The sequence below is a fragment of the Nicotiana tabacum genome, chromosome 20 (assembly GCF_000715075.1).
Source record: "Nicotiana tabacum cultivar K326 chromosome 20, ASM71507v2, whole genome shotgun sequence".
NCBI lineage: Eukaryota > Viridiplantae > Streptophyta > Magnoliopsida > Solanales > Solanaceae > Nicotiana > Nicotiana tabacum.
Genome location: NC_134099.1, coordinates 154,093,613 through 154,113,815, shown reverse-complemented (window position 1 = coordinate 154,113,815; position 20,203 = coordinate 154,093,613). Strand labels below are relative to the sequence as shown.

Genomic DNA, 20,203 nt, shown 5'->3' with positions numbered 1-20,203 from the left:
TCTTGTGCATACAGAATGCGAGGATTATTCCCCGAATATCAACTAAAGTCCATCCAATTGCCTTTTTCCTCTTTTGAAGCACCGCTAATGTGGCATCAACATGCATGTTAGTAAGGCAAGAAGAAAGAATAACTGGCAAAGTAGAATTTGAGTCTAAGAATTCATACCTGAGGTGTGGAGGAAGTGGTTTCAACTCCAACACCGGAGGCTCCTCAATTGAAGGCTTGGTTGGTGGAGTCTTTCTATTCTCGAGATCCAAAGACAACTTCCTAGGCTCATAAGAATAAGAGCCCATTCCATGTAAAGCATTCACCACTCCACTCGGCTTGCATCCTCATTGACATCAAGATTCAATAATACGGCCTCCAATGGGTCCTCCACATTGATCATGGCACTGGTGTCATCAATAATCACTGCTGTGACGAGGTCAACAAAAGAGCATACCTCGGTACTATTGGGCCGCTTCATAAACTTGCACATATGAAAGACGACCTTTTCATCACCCACCCAGAAGGTGAGTTCTCCTACTTCCACATCTACCAATGCCTTCCCCGTAGCTAGGAAAGGCCTTCCCAAGATGATAGGAACTTCATAGTCCACCTCGCAATCCAAGATCACAAAGTCAGCTGGCAAGATAAATTTGTCCACCCGGACAAACACATTGTCAATAATTCCCAACGGTCTCTTCATCGATCTATCCGCCATTTGTAATCTCATGGAGGTCAGCCTAGGTTGCCCAATACCCAAAGTTTTGAAAACTGAGTAAGGCCTCAAATTGATACTAGCTCCCAAGTCACATAAAGCCTTGGCAAAATCTGCACTCCCAATGGTGCAAGTAATGGTGAAAGCACCAGGATCTTTAAGCTTCGGGGCCATTGAATGCACTATAGCACTAACTTGGTGAGTTATCTTTATAGTTTCACAATCCACAGAATGCTTCTTTGTGACCAAGTCTTCCATGAATTTTGCATAGCCCAGCATTTGTTCAAGAGCCTCCACCAAAGGCACATTGATGGACAAGCTCTTCATCATATCAATGAACCTTTTGAACTGATTATCATTTCTCTGCTTTGCGAGCCTTAAAGGATAAGGTGAAGGTGGCCTTGGAAAAGGAGCCTTGGATTTTGGCACAACCGGCTCCAGCATGTCTGTTATGTGTTCCCTAGACGGGTTCACATCATTTTGAGTTTCCACCTCGATATCGTGAATATCAATCCTCACTTCATTGTTGACATTTTCATCAACCACATCTTCAACTACCAAAGGGATTTCCTCTTCTTGCAACTCAACATCATCATTTAAAACTTGCTTTTGCTTAGAGGCATTCATATCACCGCCTCTCCCACTTCGTGTTGTAACCGCCATAACATGATTGTTCCACCCTTTGGGTTCACTAACGTATCACTTGGTAGAGCACCCTTGGGGCGAGTATTTAAAGACTGAGAGATTTGGCCTAATCGCACTTCCAAGTTTCTGATAGAGGTATTGTGGGAAGCCAACTGTGCATCAGAATCTGCATTCTTCTTCATCATCTGTTCGAACATCATTTTAGTTCTACCCAAATCATTGCCTAAAGAACTAGGACAAGGGGTAGATTGTTTGGTTGTTGGTACATTGGGGGCCTTTGAAAGTCTTGACCCCGGTTTCCTTGGTTTCCATTGTTCCATCTACCCTGATTGTTATTCTTGCCCTAATTGTTGTTATTACCATTCTAATTCCCTTGGTTGCCTTGATTGTTGTTCTGATTGTCCCAGTTGTTGTTTTGGTTGTTGTTCTGATTGCCCCAATTATTATTTTTGTTGTTGTTCCCCCAATTACCACTATTTTGTTGTTGATTACCCCAATTGCCTTGAGGTCTCCACTGTTGTTGGTTGGAAGAGTTGCCCCGTTGTCCTTGATAATTGTTTACATATTGAACCTCTTCACTTTGGTCATCATAACCATCATTTTGAAACCCATCACATGCATCATCAAATTGCTCAGAATTCCCTTGGTTTTGTTGCCTTCTTTTGTTGACAAGCATATTAACACCCTCCATGGCATTCACTTGGTGAGGATTTTGGACTTGTTGCAACTGTGCCTTAGCCAATTGGTTCATAGTATTTGTCAACTCCGCTATAGCTTGCCTATGGTCATGTAATTCTTTGTGCAAATGAATAGCCGTGGGGTCACCTTAAGGCACATTGGCTCTACTTTGCCATGCAGAAGAAGTGTCAGCCATCTCATCAAGTACATCACATGCCTCATCGTATGACAGCTTCATAAAATTGCCCCAGCAAGTTGGTTCACTATGCATTCATTTATTGTATTGATGCCCCGGTAGAAGGTTTGTTGGATCATAGCCTTGGTCATATCATTATTGGGGCATTCCTTCACCATCGTTCTATACCGCTCCTAAATCTCATGCAAAGGTTCCGTGGGCTCTTGCTTGAAAGCCAATATCTCATCATGCAATGCCGCCATATGCCCCGGTGAAAAAAATTTAGCAATGAATTTATCTGCCAACTCATCCCAAGTTGTGATGGAATGGTTGAGAAGTCTCTTGAGCCAATCTAAAGCCTTCCCCCGAAGTGAGAAATGAGAAAAGCCTCAACCTAAGAGCATCCTCGGACACATTCGTCTGCTTGCTCCCCCAACATGTATCCCCGAACCCCTTAAGATGTTTGTAGGTGTTTTGATTTGCAGCGCCCATGAAGTACCCATGCTGCTCAAGTAAGGTCAACATCACTTTGGTTATCTGAAAATTGCCCTCCCAGATTCGGGGAAATAACACTTGTATAGCCCTGGTTCGGAAGTACTTTGGGAGCCACTTTTGGAGGTGGTAGAGGAGGGTCTGGAATATCACCATTCGGATTAGCATTGGCATTGCGGCCTCTACGTTGTCCTTGAGGTACAAGAGGCACCTCATCTTCTCCGACATCATCTACCTCCTCCCTCACAATAACATTTCTAAGAGGGTCATTAGAGTTGTTCGCTGCCATTTTGGTACCTGAGTAGTGACACAAACAAATTAGAAACAAACAAAGAAAGAAGAACAATACACAAAACTAACTAAATAGATATCCAAAACCGTTAGCTCCCCGGCAACGGCGCCAAAAAGTGATCGCGGCCTACTCCACACTACTAATTATGTAGCGAGAGAGGGTCAGAGCAGCTTTTACCCGATTTTGGGTCGGGAACGATATCCACATAGAGCTAGAATTGGAGTCGAGTATCTATCTAGTTTAGGATTGCGTATATGTTCCAAATTACACTTCTCATCATTTTTGGGGTTTTCTTTATAATTCTACTTCTATAAAACTACAAATTGTAAGTGCAATTAGATCAAGCTAAGATTTAAATGCTACGGGTTGTTCAAATAGTTAGAAGGGCACTAGGGTAGTGACATCCTCCTAGGTGGTCAATTGACGGATACTTGAGTCTAAGGCACAATGGACATGATTGGGGAGTATGATGTAACCGTTGCACTACTTTACCCACTCTACACCTCTCGGTGGTTCGAGTGATTTTGCCTAATGGACTTTCTCAAGACCAATTGGGTATGCAAATTTGCACAAGCAACTAGGGTTCAAGTCGGGTATTACTCTCTCGAGGTTTAACCCTTTAATTGGGGCTATCAATCTCTTGAGTACGCCCCAATTCCTTGTTGGATCAATTTCGGAGACTTAGGCTCTCTTTCTCAAGAAGAGCCCTAGTCAACTAAACATAAACTAGTGTTTGCAACCACTAATTCAACAATTAACCATGAAATTCACCCAAATATCAAATACCCATAGTCAATTTAGCCCTAAATTACAAGACCCATCAATTACCCACACTAGGTTTGAGCCACAACCCTAGTTATGGGGTCTAGCTACTCATATTCAAAGAAAAAAAACAAGAAATAGTAGAAGATAAACTCATATTAATTAATTACTAAGATAAAAATGAAGATTCAATGTTGCAAAGTGGATAAAATTGCCCAAAATGGCTGCTAAAGTCGAAACCATGAGCGCAACTCCTGTCCTAGAATATCTGATACCCGAAAAATGAAAAAAGAATCTATTTATACTAAGCTAAAAAATCTGGACAAAAATGCCCCTGCGGGGTTAGTACGGACCGCACAAAATGGAGTGCGGCCGCACTAGGGCTTTGAGCTTGAAACTTCAACTCTCTGAACTCGGGCAATGCGGACCGCATAGAATGGACTGCGGCCGCAGTGCCTTCTAGTGTGGTCCGCACAAAGTGGACTGTTGACCGCATTGGCTTGAAAACTCCAAATTGCAACTTCTCTAATTCTTGGCTCTGCGGACCTCACTAAATCGAGTGCGGCCGCATTGCCTTCAGTGCGTACCGCACAAAACGTAGTGCGGCCGCACTGCCTCTCAGCCTGGAAGTTAGCCTCTTTGACTCTCCCAGTGCAGACCGCACAAAATGGTGTGCGGCCGCACTGGGCTTGTTTTGCCTGAGTTTGTCTTGTCTTTGGCACTTGTGCAAGTTTCACTCCTTTTAGGCTGATCTTTGACATCTTGTCACTTTGTTGATCAGACCTGCAATCAAGCATAACTTGTGAGACTTTTGGGACTATTTTGTATGAAATTCTTATCAAAGCATAAGCAAGAAGGAGTATAAAATGCGTCAAAATCCCTAGTTATCAGCCCCTACCGCTACTGCGGCCCTTACCGCGGCCTCGGCCTCTCGTGACCCCAGTTGGTGGTACTGGTGGCTGTCTGTCCTGTCTGATAGCACGTGTCCTCACTATTTGTGAGAGAAGAGAATAATAGAAGTTTAGTTCCTAGAATCAACAAATTCACATGACAGGAATGCAAGAAAGTGAAGTTTTCCTAAGGGTTCGACAACCCCTCGAAGATAAGTACATACGTATCCGTACTGATCCACAAGGCTCTACTAAACCTATTCATGATTCGTGAAACCTATCTAATCTAGGCTTTGATACCAACTTGTCACGACCCGAAACTTAACCTGTCGTGATTGCGCCTATTATGATACTAGCAAGCCTACAACTCATATATACCAACACTTTCGAATTTAAAATATACTAAAATAGGTTTAAATAAGTGAAAACCTCATAAATCTGGATAAAACCATCACAACTCGATACAGAAATTTCCCAAAACCCAGGTGTCATTGAGTACATGAGTATCTATATAAATACATAGTCTGATACACTATCTAAGAAAGTAGAACTGAATAAGTAAAACTGAGGGATAGGGGAAGAGAGTCAAGGTTTGCAGACGCCAAGACAACTACCTCGATAATTTTTGAACGACTGAAAATTTTGAGATCAACAACCATCGTGCCCGAAAACACATGGATCTGCACATGAAGTGCATGGTATAGCGTGAGTACAATCAACTCAATAAGTAACAAGTCTAACCTTTGGATTGAAAGCAGTGACGAGTCTGAACAATACGGTCCAAAAACATAATTAAATAGTATGGAAATTTACAGAACATATGACAGTAATATCTCAGAGAAACTCATAATCTGCAAGTCCAGTACAGGAATGTAGACATGCTTCCAGGTTTAATAATTAAACTCAGAACAGATAAAATATGTCAAGTCTGAATGATATACGGAATATGATATCTCTATATCTACATGCCAATATGCATATAGTATGTGATGTAACACAGTAAAATCCTCGCGTACTCTCACTCTCAGAGTACTCGACCTGACTGTCTCAATTCTCACTCATCACACTCAATCACTCAACACTATACAGGGCATATCCTGCCCAGGGCAGATCCAACCCAAATGCAAATAAATCCAAGGCAGATCCAGCCGAAATGCAAATAAATTAATCGCAACTGTGGTCACTGTGGGTGTGCAGACTCTGGAGGGGCAGATCCAGCCCAAGCGCTATAATAAGCCAAATTCTGGCATGAATCAACAAGGCCTGCTGCGACATGCAGCCCGATGCCATAAATATCACTCACAAACTGGCCCTTAGCCTCACTCAGTCATCAATCTCTCTATACTCTCGAGCTCACAACACTCATGCTAAGCAGCCTAAATCAATGATACATGATGTGATAATATACAATAACAAAGATTGAGATATGATATGCAATGATGAATACGGCTGAGTACATAAGTCAGGACATATGACAATAATATCTTAGAGAAACTCATAATCTGCAAGTCCAGTACAGGAATGTAGACATGCTTCCAGGTTTAACAATTAAACTCAGAACAGATAAAATATATCAAGTTTGAATGATATGAGGAATATGACATCTCTATATCTACATGCCAATATGTATATCATATGTGATGTAACACAATAAAAGCCTCGTGTACTCTCACTCTCAGAGTACTCGACCTGACTGTCTCAATTCTCAGTCATCACACTCAATCACTCAGCACTATGCCGGGCATATCCTGCCCAGGGCAGATCCAACCTAAATGCAAATAAATCCAGGTAGATCCAACCCAAATGCAAATAAATCCGAGGTAGATCTAGCCGAAATACAAATAAATCAATAGCAACTACGTTGATTGTGGGTGTGTAGACTCTGGAGGGGCAGATCCAGCCCAAGCACTATAATAAGCCAAATCTTGGCATGAATCAATAAGGCCTGCTACGACGTGCAGCCCGATCCCATAAATATCACTCACAAACTAGCCCTCGGCCTCACTTAGTCATCAATCTCTCTAGTCTCTTAGGCTCACAACACTCATGCTAAGCAACACAGATAAATGATACATGATGTGATAATATACGATAACAGAGATTGAGATATGATATGCAATGATGAAAGCGACTGAGTTCATAACTGCAATTAAGGAAATAAATCAATAGCAAAGAACGACCACTATGGGTCCCAACAGTACTAGCATATAGCCTAAACATAATTTCTAGCATAAATCATAGCTCAAGTTCTCTAACACATAGAGTACAATAATAATATTCAGATAAGATAGCAACACAGTTCCATGGAATTGACTAAATCACAATTTCTATGGTGCATGCCCATACACCCGTCACTTAGCATGCACGTCACCTCAACACCAATCACATAGCACATAATTTCAAGGACTCATACCCTCAGAACCAAGTTTAGAAGTGTTACTTACCTCAAACCGTGCAAATCCCTACTCCAACTAGCCCTTTCCTCGTGAATCGACATCCGAATGCCTCGAATCTAGCCACAAACAATTCAATACAATCAACTCAAGCTGTAAGAATCAATTTCATATAAAAATGCTATGTTCTTATCAAAACTCAAAAAGTCAACTGAAAAGTCAACCTCTGGGCCCATGTCTCGGAATCCTATGAAAGTTACAAAATTTGAACACCCATTCAACCACGAGTCCAACCATACCAAAATTACTCAAAAATGATACCAAAATCTCACTCAAATCTCCAAAATTCGGCCTAAGAAGTTTTCTCCATTTCCCCCCAAATTTTCAACCCAAATCACTAATTAAATAATGAAATCAAAGATATAATCATGGAGTTTAACCAAAACTAAGTAAGAATCACTTACCCCAATCACTCAATTGAAAATCTCTCCAAGAATTGCCTCAATCCGAGCTCCCAAAATCAAATTGTGAAATAAACTCAAACCCTCATTTTTGAGATTTAATATTCTGCCCAGATATCCCTTAATCGCGATCGTGGAAAATGCTCGCGATCGCGAAGCACAAACTCAGCTGCCCAAGAATTAATCTTACGCGAACGCAGCAGTATCCAAGAAAGCGCGAAGCACTTCCTCCTCATACTTATGCGATCGCAGACACAGCTACGCGATCGCGAATAACACCCACGTGGAACCCAGCTACCTCACTTCCTTCGCGAATGCGGCCTAGCCCACGCGTTCGCGATTCACTGCTTTACTAACCTACGTGATCGCAGCCCTCAACTCACGAACATGGAGAGTAAAAATCCAGCTGCCCAAAAGAAGCCTTCGCGATTGCGGACCTCTCCACGTGATCTTATAGAAGGAAACCAAATCTGAGCACCAGCAAACTTCGGCAGTCTTCCAAGTCACAATTTCACTCTGTTAGCCATCCAAAATCCACCCGAGCCCCCGGGACCTCAACCAAATATACCAACAATTCCTAGAATATCATACGAGCTCGGTCAAAACATCAAATCACATCAAACAATGCTAAAACCATGAATCACACATCGGTTCAAGCCTAATGAACTTATGAACTTCTAACTTCTACATTCGATGCCGAAATATATCAAATCAAGTCTAATTGACCTCAAATTTTGCACACAAGTCATAAATGATACAATGGACCTACTCCAACTTCTGAAGTCAAAATCCAAGCCTGATAACCACAAAGTCAACTCTCGGTCAAACTGTTTAAATTTCCAAAGCTTTAATTTTTCAACTTTCGCTATTTCAAACCTAAATCAACTACGGACCTCCAAATCACTATCCGGATATACTCCCAAGTCTAAAATCACCCAACAAAGCTATCGGAACCATCAAAACCCTATTCCGGAGCCACTTACACATAAGTCAATATCCGGTCAATCTTTTCAACTTAAACTTTCAACCTTGAGATTACGTGTCTCAACTCATTCCGAAACATACCGAGAACCGAATCGACTACCCCTGAAAGTCATATAATGACAATTGAGCGTAAAATAAGAAATAAATGGGGGAACGAGTCTACAACACTCAAAACGACCGATCGGGTCATTACAATAGTTCACTACAAAATAAGACCTTTTTGTTCACCCCTCATATGAGGGGTTGAGTTTTGTGCTGCTGGTTTTCGAAGATAGCTAATACAGAAAGTTGAGAAAATGGTAGTATAAATTTACATAAAGTAATAAGTTCACCTTCATTTTGTATATTTTGTGGATAAATTAAGTTGGTGACTTTTTAATTTTGGTTCCAGGTGTTATACATTGTAGCTGTTTTAAACATTTTGCTTATTTATATATTTAATTTTCAGAAATATTTTTGAAAACTTATTAAATCAAACACTTCAGTATTTTAGCGCCTTTAATTTTGGTTTTAATGAAATTTTCTTTCCCTTTTAAGCTGTTTATTTGTGCATTTTTATTATGAAAATTAAAATGATATACATTTACATATTATTGTATGAGAATATGAGATTATCTAATACCTAATCCCGAATATGGATTTAAAAATTTAGCAAAGAATTACTATCAGCTATCTTAATAAAATTTGAGGAAAGTTTCTCAAAGATTGCTTTCTATTGACTTTAGGTGTAATTGATGAACCCTAATCGGCATGAGAGATTTGGAGATGAATTCTTAGAGAGAGAAATATTGGAAGGAGGAAATGAAATAAAAATTCATTCTTTTGTACATCTGTACAATGTATCCACATACATATATAGATGATGCCTTGACTAACTAACCACCTATGTTATTCGATAAATTACATAACTGATTATAGAAGCTTCTATACAGCTATATAGACACTCACTATAACACTGTATTCTCATTACTCCCCCTCAAGCTAGGTGGTGCAAAAATATTCAACACACCTAGCTTGCTCACAAGATATTCGTGATGTGCTCTTACTAATCCTTTTGTTAGAATATTTGCCTCTTGATCTCTAGTTCCCAAATGTTCTGCATTTATCAATCCCTCCTGAATCTTTTGCTTGATAAAATGACAATCGATTTTTAAATGTTTTGTTCTTTCATGAAATATTGGGTTGACTGCAATTTGCAATGCAACCCTGCTATCACTGTATACTTCAATTGGCAACTCTACATTTGTCCCCAATTCCTTTAGTAATGCTGTCAACCATACTACTTCTGATACTGCACTTGCCATGCTTCTGCATTCAACTTCAGTTGAACTCTTTGATACTGTGTTCTGCTTTTTTTACTTCCATGAGATCAAAGATTCTCCATACTTCACTAAAAACCTGACACTGATTTCATTGTGTTGGGACATGATACCCAATCAGCATCACAATATACACTTAATCTATTTCTGCTACTGCTACTTAACAGAATTCCCATTCCTGGTTCTCTTTTAATGTATCTTACCACTCTCAATGCTGCATCAGAATGAGACTTCTTGGGAATTATAGAAACTGGCTAAGTGTTTGTACTGAGAAGGCTTTATCTGGCCTAGTTAATGTTAGATACAATAGCTTTCCAATGAGCCTTTGATATTGCCCAATGTCAGTTAGCAAAGTGTCATCCTCAACTCTTGTTAGTTTATCAAGCTCTGGTACAGTCAACCTTGCATTTGACTCTAAAGGAGTCCAGGTTGGCTTAGCAACTGTGAGTCTTAACTCAGAGATTATCTCCAATGCATATTTCCTCTAGTTGATCAAGATACCTTTCTTTGATCTGTTGAATTCCATTCCAAGAGAAAACATCATTTCTCCCAAGTCTTTGATTTTGAATGCTTGGTGTAAAGAGTTTTTGGTGGCTTCAATCAGTTGCAAATTTCTTCCTGTTACTAGCATATCATCCACATAGACTAGAATTACTACAATGTATGACCCTTACTGTTTGATAAACAAAGAGTGATCCAGGTTGCTTTCATGAAATTCGGAATGCAGAAGTGCCTCTGTTAATTTGAGATTCCATTGCCTATTGGCTTGTTTAAGCCTATAAAGGGATTTTACAAGTTTGCAGACCATGCCTGGCTCCCCCTGACTTGTAAAACCATGTGAGAGCTCCATATAGACTTCATCATGGAGGTTTCCCTGTAGGAAAGCATTGTATACATCTAACTAATAAATGAACCCGCATTTCCCAGCAGCAAGAGAGAGAATAGTCCTAACAGTAGCTATTTTAACCATTGGGAAGAAGGTCTCGTTATAATCCAACCCTTCCCTTTGGTTATATCCTTTAGCTACCAACCTAGGTTTGAACCTTTATACCTCACCATTACCCTTAATCTTCAATTTGTAGATCCATTTTCACCTTATAGGTCTCTTTCCTTGTGGTAACTTAACCAATTCCCATGTATTTTTTTCTTGTACGGCTTGAATTCTACCCTCGTAGCCTCAACCCATCTCTTATTTGGAATGCCTGCTGAACATTTTGAGGTTCTGTGATTGCTGAAAATGCTCCAAGATAGATTTGATGAGATAAGGATAACCTCTCATAGTTGACAACATTCTCAATAGGATATAAAACCGAGTTAGTAGAAGGCTTCTGAGTGATATTATCTGTCATCCATACATGCTCTTTGGATCCCCTTTGAGATCTCCTTAGAGGAGCTGTAGTGTCAATGCTGTTTATAGTTGGAAAACTTTCTCAAGATTGTCAACTGGCACTGCTGACTCATCTGCAGCAGGGGTGTTCTATATAGCATCATCAAGGTCAGCTGATTCTGCTGGTTCATGTATGGAATAGGTGTTTTGTAAAGTTTCATTCTCAAGAGTACCCCTTAAGGTTGAATTCTCCTGGGAAGCATCATTGATATGCACAACTTCTAAGACAATTGCAAGGTCAATTGCAGGAGCAATTACTGTAGAAGGTTCCAATATAAGTGGATATGTTGGTATTGAGTTCCCTGGTAGCAATTGACTACTGTCATCTACAAGGAAATGATCCATTGTTTGATTCATCTCTGTAAACTGCAGTTGAGATGGGAAAACATCTTCCCTAAATGTGACATCTCTGTTCACAAAGAATAGATGCCTCTCCAACTCATATAAAATGTAACCCTTAGTTACACTATAACACCCCATAAACACTTCTCTAATTGCTCTACTCGCGAACTTGTCTCCCCTTGGTAGGACATCAACAAAGCATAGATAACCCAAAGTCTTCAAATAACTTATAGAAGGTATCTTATGAAAGAAAACTTCATAAGGGGGATTTGCCTTCAAGAGCTACATATGGTAATCTATTGATTACTTAAGCTGCAGCTAATATACAGTAACCCCTAAATCTGAGAGAAATGTGACCTTGAAATATAATTGACCTGGAAACTTCAAGGAGGTACCTGTGCTTCCTCTCTACTACCCCATTTTGTTGAGGTTTGTAAGCACATATTCTTTGATGTATGATTCGCAAGGACCTAAACAAGTCCTGCATCTCAGAGTTCACAAACTTCCCTCCATTATCAGACCTTCTTGTCTGAACCATTGCACTAAACTGAGTTGTAGTCATTTTAAGCAAACTTTTAAGGACTATGATAACATATGATTTAAATTTCAACAAAAATATCTGTGTCACACGAGAATAGTCATCTAAAATTGTGAAGAAGTACTTATTTCCATCAAAATTGGGTGTATTATATGGGCCCCAAACATCCAAATGCATCAATTGAAAGACCTTATTTTATCTATTAGTACTTGGAGAAAAAGGCAATATATGATGTTTGGTGATCACACCCAACTATGCCTTATAAAAAGGACAAAGCGATCGTTGCAAATATAATCTAGTTTACAAGTCCGGAGTCGAATCCCACAGAGAACTAAGGCTTAGATACAGTTGTTCACTATCACCAAGAATACAAGCTTGAATAATTCCTAACTTATAGATATTAAAATTCTTGTGTTTAACTAACTAACTAAAAAATTAAAATAATAAATCAACACTAAAGATACTACATGTTGGAGAAAAGACTAAGGAGGTCTAGAGTTATGATTTCCCCAATTGTCGGAATCCTTCCCGCTATGTCTTCTATAATTTTGCCTAAGTATTCTCTACCGATCATGAGCGCTCTGCGTGTTGTAATTCTCTCCCAAGTAATTACGACAATTTACTAGACATACTCTCCCGAGTTACGCTAGCTGGCTTTAATTATAACTCACTTAGATCGCACCCAAGGTTTCGTTATCCCTAATCCCACCTTTAAACACTTGGTTATTAATTCCTCACATACGCCGGGAGTGATGTTGTTCAACAACTACCTAAATATGCACTCTCTCCCGAGTAATACATACTAAATAGGCATAGCTAATTGAGGGCCCTTCAATCAACCACAAGAATAATATAGTTGAACAAATAGAGAAAATACTACGACTTAATTATATAAAAACATAACAAGAATTTATCCTACAAAAGGTTCCATCAAAACCCTAGATAACAAATTAGCTATTCATAATAGTATGTAAAACTACAATACTAAAAGTCATAACCAACAATGAAAAATAGGAATAGGAAGGAAAAACTAGTAGAAGAATTCCCCGCCTTGTTCCTATTGTGTCTCTGCCTCCTTAGGTCGAATCTGTGTCGAAAATTGGTCTCATCCCCTCAAAATACCGTTTTTCCATGTATATATACCAAGTAGGGTTGATCCCAAATAATTATAACTTCTCCTACACGAAAAAGGACAAGTTTCCAGGCCTGGACGTCCGTGGCCGCGGTCCGGGCGCGGTACTTTCCTAGTGTACTGCCTCAGTCTGCGTCAGGTCCGTGGTCGCAGTGTCGACTGAATTTTTCACCTATTCCATTTGGCATTTGGAAAAACATAAAACATGAAAGTTATAGCCCTCTGAGGTAGATTTCCAACCATATATTGTAAATCCCAAATGGAGTTCTGAGCAAAAAGTTATATATATTTTACTAGACAGTGGCAATATGCCTACTCGATTTTTCGTTTTGTTGCTCTATCATTCGTTAATCCCCGAATACGATCTGGGCTTAAGTCTTTGGGTTTTACTCAGACTTCAAAGCTCCTAATCAATTGAATTTATTTCATAACATCTACATAGCTCGAAATCACCCCTACAAGGCATAAAACACACAATTAGTGCAAACCACTAGCGATTAAAGCTCAAACTCAATTAAAATGCAGTAAATTTTAGTGTAATAAGCGACTAAAATACGTAATTATAGCCTATCATCATTTGACTAATAGACATACTTCACAACTATCTACTACAGATTGACATATTTCTAAGTTGTAGCCTAGAAGCTTTTTCATAGCTCCTCTTGAAGAACGTGCCAATCTCTTATGCCACATCATTACTTCTTCTTTACTTTCTTGTGTTGTTAGTCCTCTTGTGACTCCCTTTAGCTCTGCTCCAGCTGCATTATTTATTTGTAAGACTAGTAGGTAAAGTCCATCATTTTCTCTACAAATCCCCTTCACCTCCCTAGTGAAGAGGTCCTAGAATAAACAGAAGTCAGGATATAATGCAACCAGATATTTAAGATCCCTTGTCACCTTAGACACTAACATAAGGTTGTATTGAAAATCAAGTAAAAATAGGACATCTTTGATTTCCCATGTCCCTGTTATTCCACAATTCCCAATATGTGTCACCTGTACTGCTTCCCCATTTGGTAGATTAACCTTCTTAGTGTTAGCTGCTTTAACATTATTCAAAAATCGTAGGTCTGCAACCCTATGATTGATTTCCCTCGTGTCTTTTTTTGGTGTGCCTTTGCTATATCAACAAGAAATGAATAAGCGTTACCTGCCATATTAGCTATATTTTCCTGTTGTGGTTCACGGTTGGTATTTAGATTCAACATTTTCATGATCTGATCATACTGATCTGTGGTCAATTGTGGTGATCTAGCCATTTCTCCTTTATTAAATCCCTCTGGTTGACCAGTGCCTCCTGTAATTCCAGCAGTTACAGTTGATGAGTATTTTCAGCACAAGCATTATATGCAGTATTCATCTTCTTCTTCTCTTTGAAACCTGCAGGATATCCAATTATTTTGTAGCATCCTTTCTTCGTATGACCTTTTATTTTACAATAGTCACACTGAACATTTCAGTTCCTCTTTGGCCTTTGATAGTTCTGGTGCACATTACTCTTACAAGCCAAAAGAGCTGCAGAATCACTTCCATCCCATGCTATCATGATGTTGGCCACTGATATTTGACTTTCCCTCTCAACCAGCATTGAGTATGCTTTATTAACGCTTGGTGTAGGGCTAGTCATCAAAATTTTGCTTCTAGCTTGCTCGTAGGTCTCATTTAGTCCCATCAAAAACTGTAAGACCTTCTGTTTTTGCATAAACTCAATGAAGTTTTTAGATTTAGTAAAATCACATGGATGTGGCACCATATTTTCAAACTCATCCCAGAGATTACGAAGCTTGGAGAAATACACTGGCATACTATCCATTCCTTAAGTAATTGTAGATATTGACTTATGCAGCTGATACACTCGTGAAGTGTTCACTTTGTCAAATCGTTCCCTCAAATGTTCCCAAACAGCTCTAGCATGCATACAAATCCTTGTTATCAATTCCTTTGATACTGAGCTCATGATCTATCCTAAAATAATGACGTTACTTCAGTCCCGTTGATGACCTAGTTCGACATCAAGATCCCCCTTTTTAGAGCCCCATCGACTAACCCTAGCTTGTTCTTCTCAAGTAGCTGGATTTCGATCGCTCAACTCCAGTTGATGTAATTGTTAGAACCAGTCAGCTGGATCGATATTATCGGGGCTCCTGTAGTGTCTGAAGGATGAATGAACAATGGATGATTGTGGTTCAAATCTATCTTTGCCGCTATTGTTGGATCTCAACTTTGCTATTCATCTATGAAATTAGTCGTTGAACAAACAAAATCTTCCAGAATCAAAGTCATGCACTCGTAATTACGATTGGAAGCTCTGATACCATGTTGATTTTAGGTGTAATTGATGAACCAGAGAGATTTGGAGATGAATGCTTAGAGAGAGAACTATTGGAAGGAGGAAATGAAATAAAAATTTATTCTTTTGTGTATCTGTACAATGTATCTACATACATATATAAATGATGCCTTAACTAACTAACCATCTATACTAACCGACTAACTACATAACTGATTCTTGAAGCTTTTATACAGCTATATACACAATCACTATAACACTGTATTCTCATTACTTTCAAAATGGATGGTCCTAGATATTTGTAGTTACGTTGTTATTTTACGCTGTGACACCTTACGTTTTGTTAAAGTAAAATACCTTGATACACCCCTAAACTTGGTCTTCTTTTCATTCTCTTTGTTCCTCTCTCTTTCTTCTAAATTCTTTGTTTAGTTAATATTAATATTAGTATGCAGTTGCCAGTGGGTTTGGTAAGGCTTGAAATTTTTCTATATGGTGTTTGTTTTTTCTTTCTTAAATGAAATTAAAATATTAATTAAATTTTCTTATATTTTATGAATAACATACAAGTTTATTTATTTTATTGAATAACAAGCGATTGTAATTCCAATAAACAATATGGTTTCGGTTTAAGAATATAAAATGGCTGGTCGACATTTATCTAGAGATAAACAAAAAATACAAATCCGTTTTCATAATTTGTCTTCATGCTTGTATAGATTCATATAATTTGAAGTAGCAATTTGACAATTAGGACATATAAGTTGTTGTATGGAACACATGGTTTTTTCATCACAATGCATAAATTAAAATAAAATACAATAATTTAAATATGCTTTTAGTCTGACTCTTTTTCCCCTTTTTTTTAAACACTAGTATATGAGCATCAATAAACTCTATAAATAATCTACGTCAACTACGATCTTCATCATCTTCATTGCAAATCCACTAATTCCTAGGTTCCATTTAATACTCCTTGAATTCAACCCTACAATGAAGAAAAATAAATATAAAAGTTAGTTGTTGCAGACGGCATGTTTAAGCAAAAAAGATAGTGTAAATTTGTTAAAGATTATATTCTAACTTGAACGGTGCAATTAAAATAAAAAAAGATTTATAAGAATCGAACGTTTATAGATAGCAAATCTAGGCACATGATGTATGTGAGGGTAAGGGAAAGAAATCTCTTTGGTACGTATAAGTAGCAATCACAAATCGAAGTTTCAAAAGCCAAAAGAGAGATTTTTCAATAAGAAAAAAATTGGTTGAGACACGAGATAACAGTGCGGGTTTGCTAGCAAAAAAGTACAAAAAACTAATTATATGTTCACTTTATATATCTAGGAAAACAAATTGAAATTAAAGATTACCTTGTCCAAGGAAGATCTAACGAGCTGTTGTTCCAACGGCTATTTTTGCATTTGAGATTTGGCCATTTCTTTGCAAAAAGCATTTTGTTTATGTACTATTTCAAGTTCCTTCTCAGCTTCTTCAATTGCTAACTTCATTTTTCTTTCAATAGCAAGGCAACCATACACAGGGTTTTCTTTCCTAATCTTAGCCTCTAAAATTAAGCTTTCTGCCATTTTTCCTTTTTGCTCATCATCAACTGAATTAAGCATATTTATGATGTTGCTTACGCCGAAAAGTTGATAAACATTTTGGAAATCTTCAGTTCTATTGGAAGGAAAATATGGAGCTAATTGGCAATTTGCATCACATTTTTTCCTTAGGTGCGTACAGGCTGCACATTTTTCAGTAGATATGAGCGGATTTGCATTCTCCATCTTTTTTTTTTTCACTTGGGAATTAACCCTAAATCTTAATAGAAAGAAGATATATAAGCAACTTTTTCCTCCCTATTTTCTTCTTAATATAAAAATGGAGAAGAACTGAGTTGATATTAAACACAATGCAATATAAGAAATATATATAGCAAGATATAATGATTTTACTGTTTTAATTACATAATCAGATTACATCTAAGATAACAGGATTTGACTCTTACTTAAATACATTTAATAAGCCTAGATTTTGTTCTCTAAAAATGAGTAAATATTTTTTGGTAGCAAATCCTTCATGTTACTTAGTAAATATGTTCATATTTGGTTACTTGTGATTCATGGGACATATGTAATTACGGTTCAAGCGAAGTTCAGTATGCTTTCTCAAAAAGTTAGAAAAAGTTCCGCGCATATTTGCGTTAGGTTTAAAAATTCAAGTAAGTTATGTATATAGTGTACAAGCAAAATATATATATAATCTTCAAAGTATTTACTATGAGTCTTTAAACTTCATAAAAGAACAAATCAATTTCTTTGAATGGTTTGAGGCTTATGCTAAGTATCACCAATTAGATTTTCCTTTTTCTAAATCAGTTAATGTTTCAAAAATTTGGAAAACCTCCTCCGGAGAAGAAGTCCTCTCAGAACTTCCTCCGACACAAGGATTTTCAACAAGTTATGCAAATACTTCAGTAGTAGCTAATCCTTTCAAATTAAAAAATGAAAATGAAGCTATTACAGGCAAAGATATTAAAAGTATTTTTGAACAAAATAATTATACGAACAAATATTTACAATCCCTTGGTGAATATTTAGTTACAAAACCAACTTCAGCATCTACTAGTTCTAAGCCAGCAGATACCTTCACTTCTTCAATCCCTTTGTTTAAACCTTATGAGATCCCTAGAACTTTTGCTACGGAACTTCGGATCCACCAAGATAAAGACTATCCTCAGTTCTCTGACCTTCAGCGTAGGATCCTAGAAATAGAGAAAACTCTGATAGCTCAGGATACTCCAACTAAGGAGTTTTCTGTCCATGTTCTCCGAGAAGCCGATTCTGACCAAGAAACCAATTCGCAGTCAGAACAATTTTATGAAAATCCTCCCCTCGAAATTAACCCCGTAAGAACAGGATCTTTCAACTGGCGTCAGCCCCAAAGACTTTACTATTCTAGAGCTACCCATCCTGATGTAGCCTTAGAAGAAAGACCCAATGTTATGCAAACAACTATAATGCCAATAATATCTATGAATGGAACATAGATGGTTGTTCTGAATATAATATTCTGGCCAAATTACAACAAATGACTATGGTAGCTAGTGCATACCAAACTTCTCATAACTGTTCTGACTAGCTTACTACTCATATCTTAGTAGCAGGTTTCACAGGTCAACTTAAAGGATGGTGGGATACCCATTTTAGCGAAGAAGATAAGAACCAAATTCTATTAAGTGTCCGAGTTGATTCGGCAAGAGAACCAATTCTTAAGGATGGCCTTACCATTCCTGACTCAACCAACACCCTGATTTATACCATTATCAAAACATTCATAGGTAATACAGGTATCTTTAGGGAAAGATCTTCTGAGATACCTAACAACTTTAAGTGTAAAACCCTTTCTGATTTCAGATGGTATAAAGATTCCTTTCTTACCCGAATCTACGAAAAATTTGATGGAAATCTCCCATATTGGAAAGAAAAATTCCTAGATGGTCTACCTAAGTCTCTTAGGGATTTAGTTAAAGAAGAACTCCAAAATCAACATTCTGGTGATATTATTCCTTACGAACAAATCACCTATGGCCAACTCACACGCCTCATTCAACATGTTGCTCTCAAAATCTGTCGACATGATAAGATATTGAGATAATTAGCCAAAGATAGAGCACAGACTCGTCGAGATCTAGGTAGTTTCTGTGAATACTTTGGCTTACCACCTTGTAGAAAAAATCCTCACAAGAGACGACCAACCAATGATATGGAGATTACGAAATATAGGTCTTCTGCACCCAAGTTTAGGAAGGCCAAACCGTTTTCTTCTAAATCCAAAACCTTTCCCAATAAACATAAACCAACAAACTTCCAAACTCCCAATTCTGGCAAATGTTTCAAATGCAACAAACAAGGTCATATTGCCAAATACTACAAGTTGTCTAACAAAGTTAGAAATCTTAATTTAAATGAGTCTATTCTTAACCAGATCGAACAACTTTTACTAGAAGATAGCGACACTTCCGATGTTACTGATGATGAACTTTAACAACAATTTAACCAACTTGAAGATGATGACACAAAATCATCTTCATCTCAGTGTAGTTAAGAGGAACCTGTGATTAATGTTCTCTCCAAAGAACAAGATCTTCTTCTTGAAATAATAAGCAATCTCTAAGATTCTGAGCAAAAGAAGTATTATCTCGAGCAGTTCAAACGAACAATTGATAAGCCTTCTACATCTTCGTCTAGTCTCTTTACCAATCATCCTCAAGTTGCCAATACTTACAATATTACCGATATCCTCAGTAGATTCCCTTCCCAAAAACCTATGGTAGTGACTATCCAAGATCTCCAAACTGAGATAGCATTCTTTAAGGAAGAAATTCGAGAAATTAAGGCTAGACAAGAATTAGATCGTCTTGTTCTCCAACAGCTCTCTACCAAACCTGAAGAGTTCAAACCAACTGATGTTAAACCAGTTGAACAAGAAGTTTTTTGCAACCACTTCTCTAGAATTTCCATAAGAAAATGGCATATGAGAGTCATTCTAATTGTCAATAAGTCCTTTACCTTGGATATCATTGCCTTATTTGATACAGGTGCAGATCTCAACTGCATACAAGAAGGGCTCATTCCAACCAAATTCTTTGAAAAAACCAAAGAAGGTCTTAGGGTTGCTAACAGCGGGAAACGTGGGGGAATGGGTAATCGGGTTTTGGT

The 20,203-nt window shown here is 38.0% G+C and overlaps 2 protein-coding genes across 2 annotated transcripts; both read right to left on the bottom strand.

Annotated features, from left to right (window-relative positions):
* Positions 1 to 11,829: 11,829 nt before the first annotated feature.
* On the bottom strand, positions 11,830 to 15,005 carry LOC142174608 (uncharacterized). The gene is made up of 5 exons (XM_075240434.1): positions 14,690 to 15,005; positions 14,343 to 14,489; positions 14,090 to 14,232; positions 13,787 to 14,032; positions 11,830 to 12,141 (listed from the first exon to the last, which is right to left on the bottom strand). The coding sequence occupies exons 1-5, from the start codon at positions 15,003 to 15,005 to the stop codon at positions 11,830 to 11,832; spliced, it is 1,164 nt and encodes a 387-aa protein (XP_075096535.1).
* Positions 15,006 to 16,891: 1,886 nt separating this feature from the next.
* Positions 16,892 to 17,269, bottom strand: LOC107768005 (LOB domain-containing protein 27-like). The gene has a single exon (XM_016587104.2). It carries the CDS (start codon positions 17,267 to 17,269, stop codon positions 16,892 to 16,894), a length of 378 nt encoding a protein of 125 aa, XP_016442590.2.
* Positions 17,270 to 20,203: the final 2,934 nt, after the last annotated feature.

What these genes read in the sequence shown, in the direction of transcription:
- LOC142174608 (XM_075240434.1), bottom strand. Translation starts at nt 15,005, where the DNA reads ATGGATAGTATGCCAGTGTATTTCTCCAAGCTTCGTAATCTCTGGGAT. An exon ending in ACCTTATGTTAGTGTCTAAG is followed by an intron (nt 14,033 to 14,089) that starts GTGACAAGGGAT and finishes TGTTTATTCTAG; the next exon opens with GACCTCTTCACTAGGGAGGT. An exon ending in CTGTAGTAGATAGTTGTGAA is followed by an intron (nt 12,142 to 13,786) that starts GTATGTCTATTA and finishes CGTGTGACACAG; the next exon opens with ATATTTTTGTTGAAATTTAA.
- LOC107768005 (XM_016587104.2), bottom strand. Translation starts at nt 17,269, where the DNA reads ATGGAGAATGCAAATCCGCTCATATCTACTGAAAAATGTGCAGCCTGT.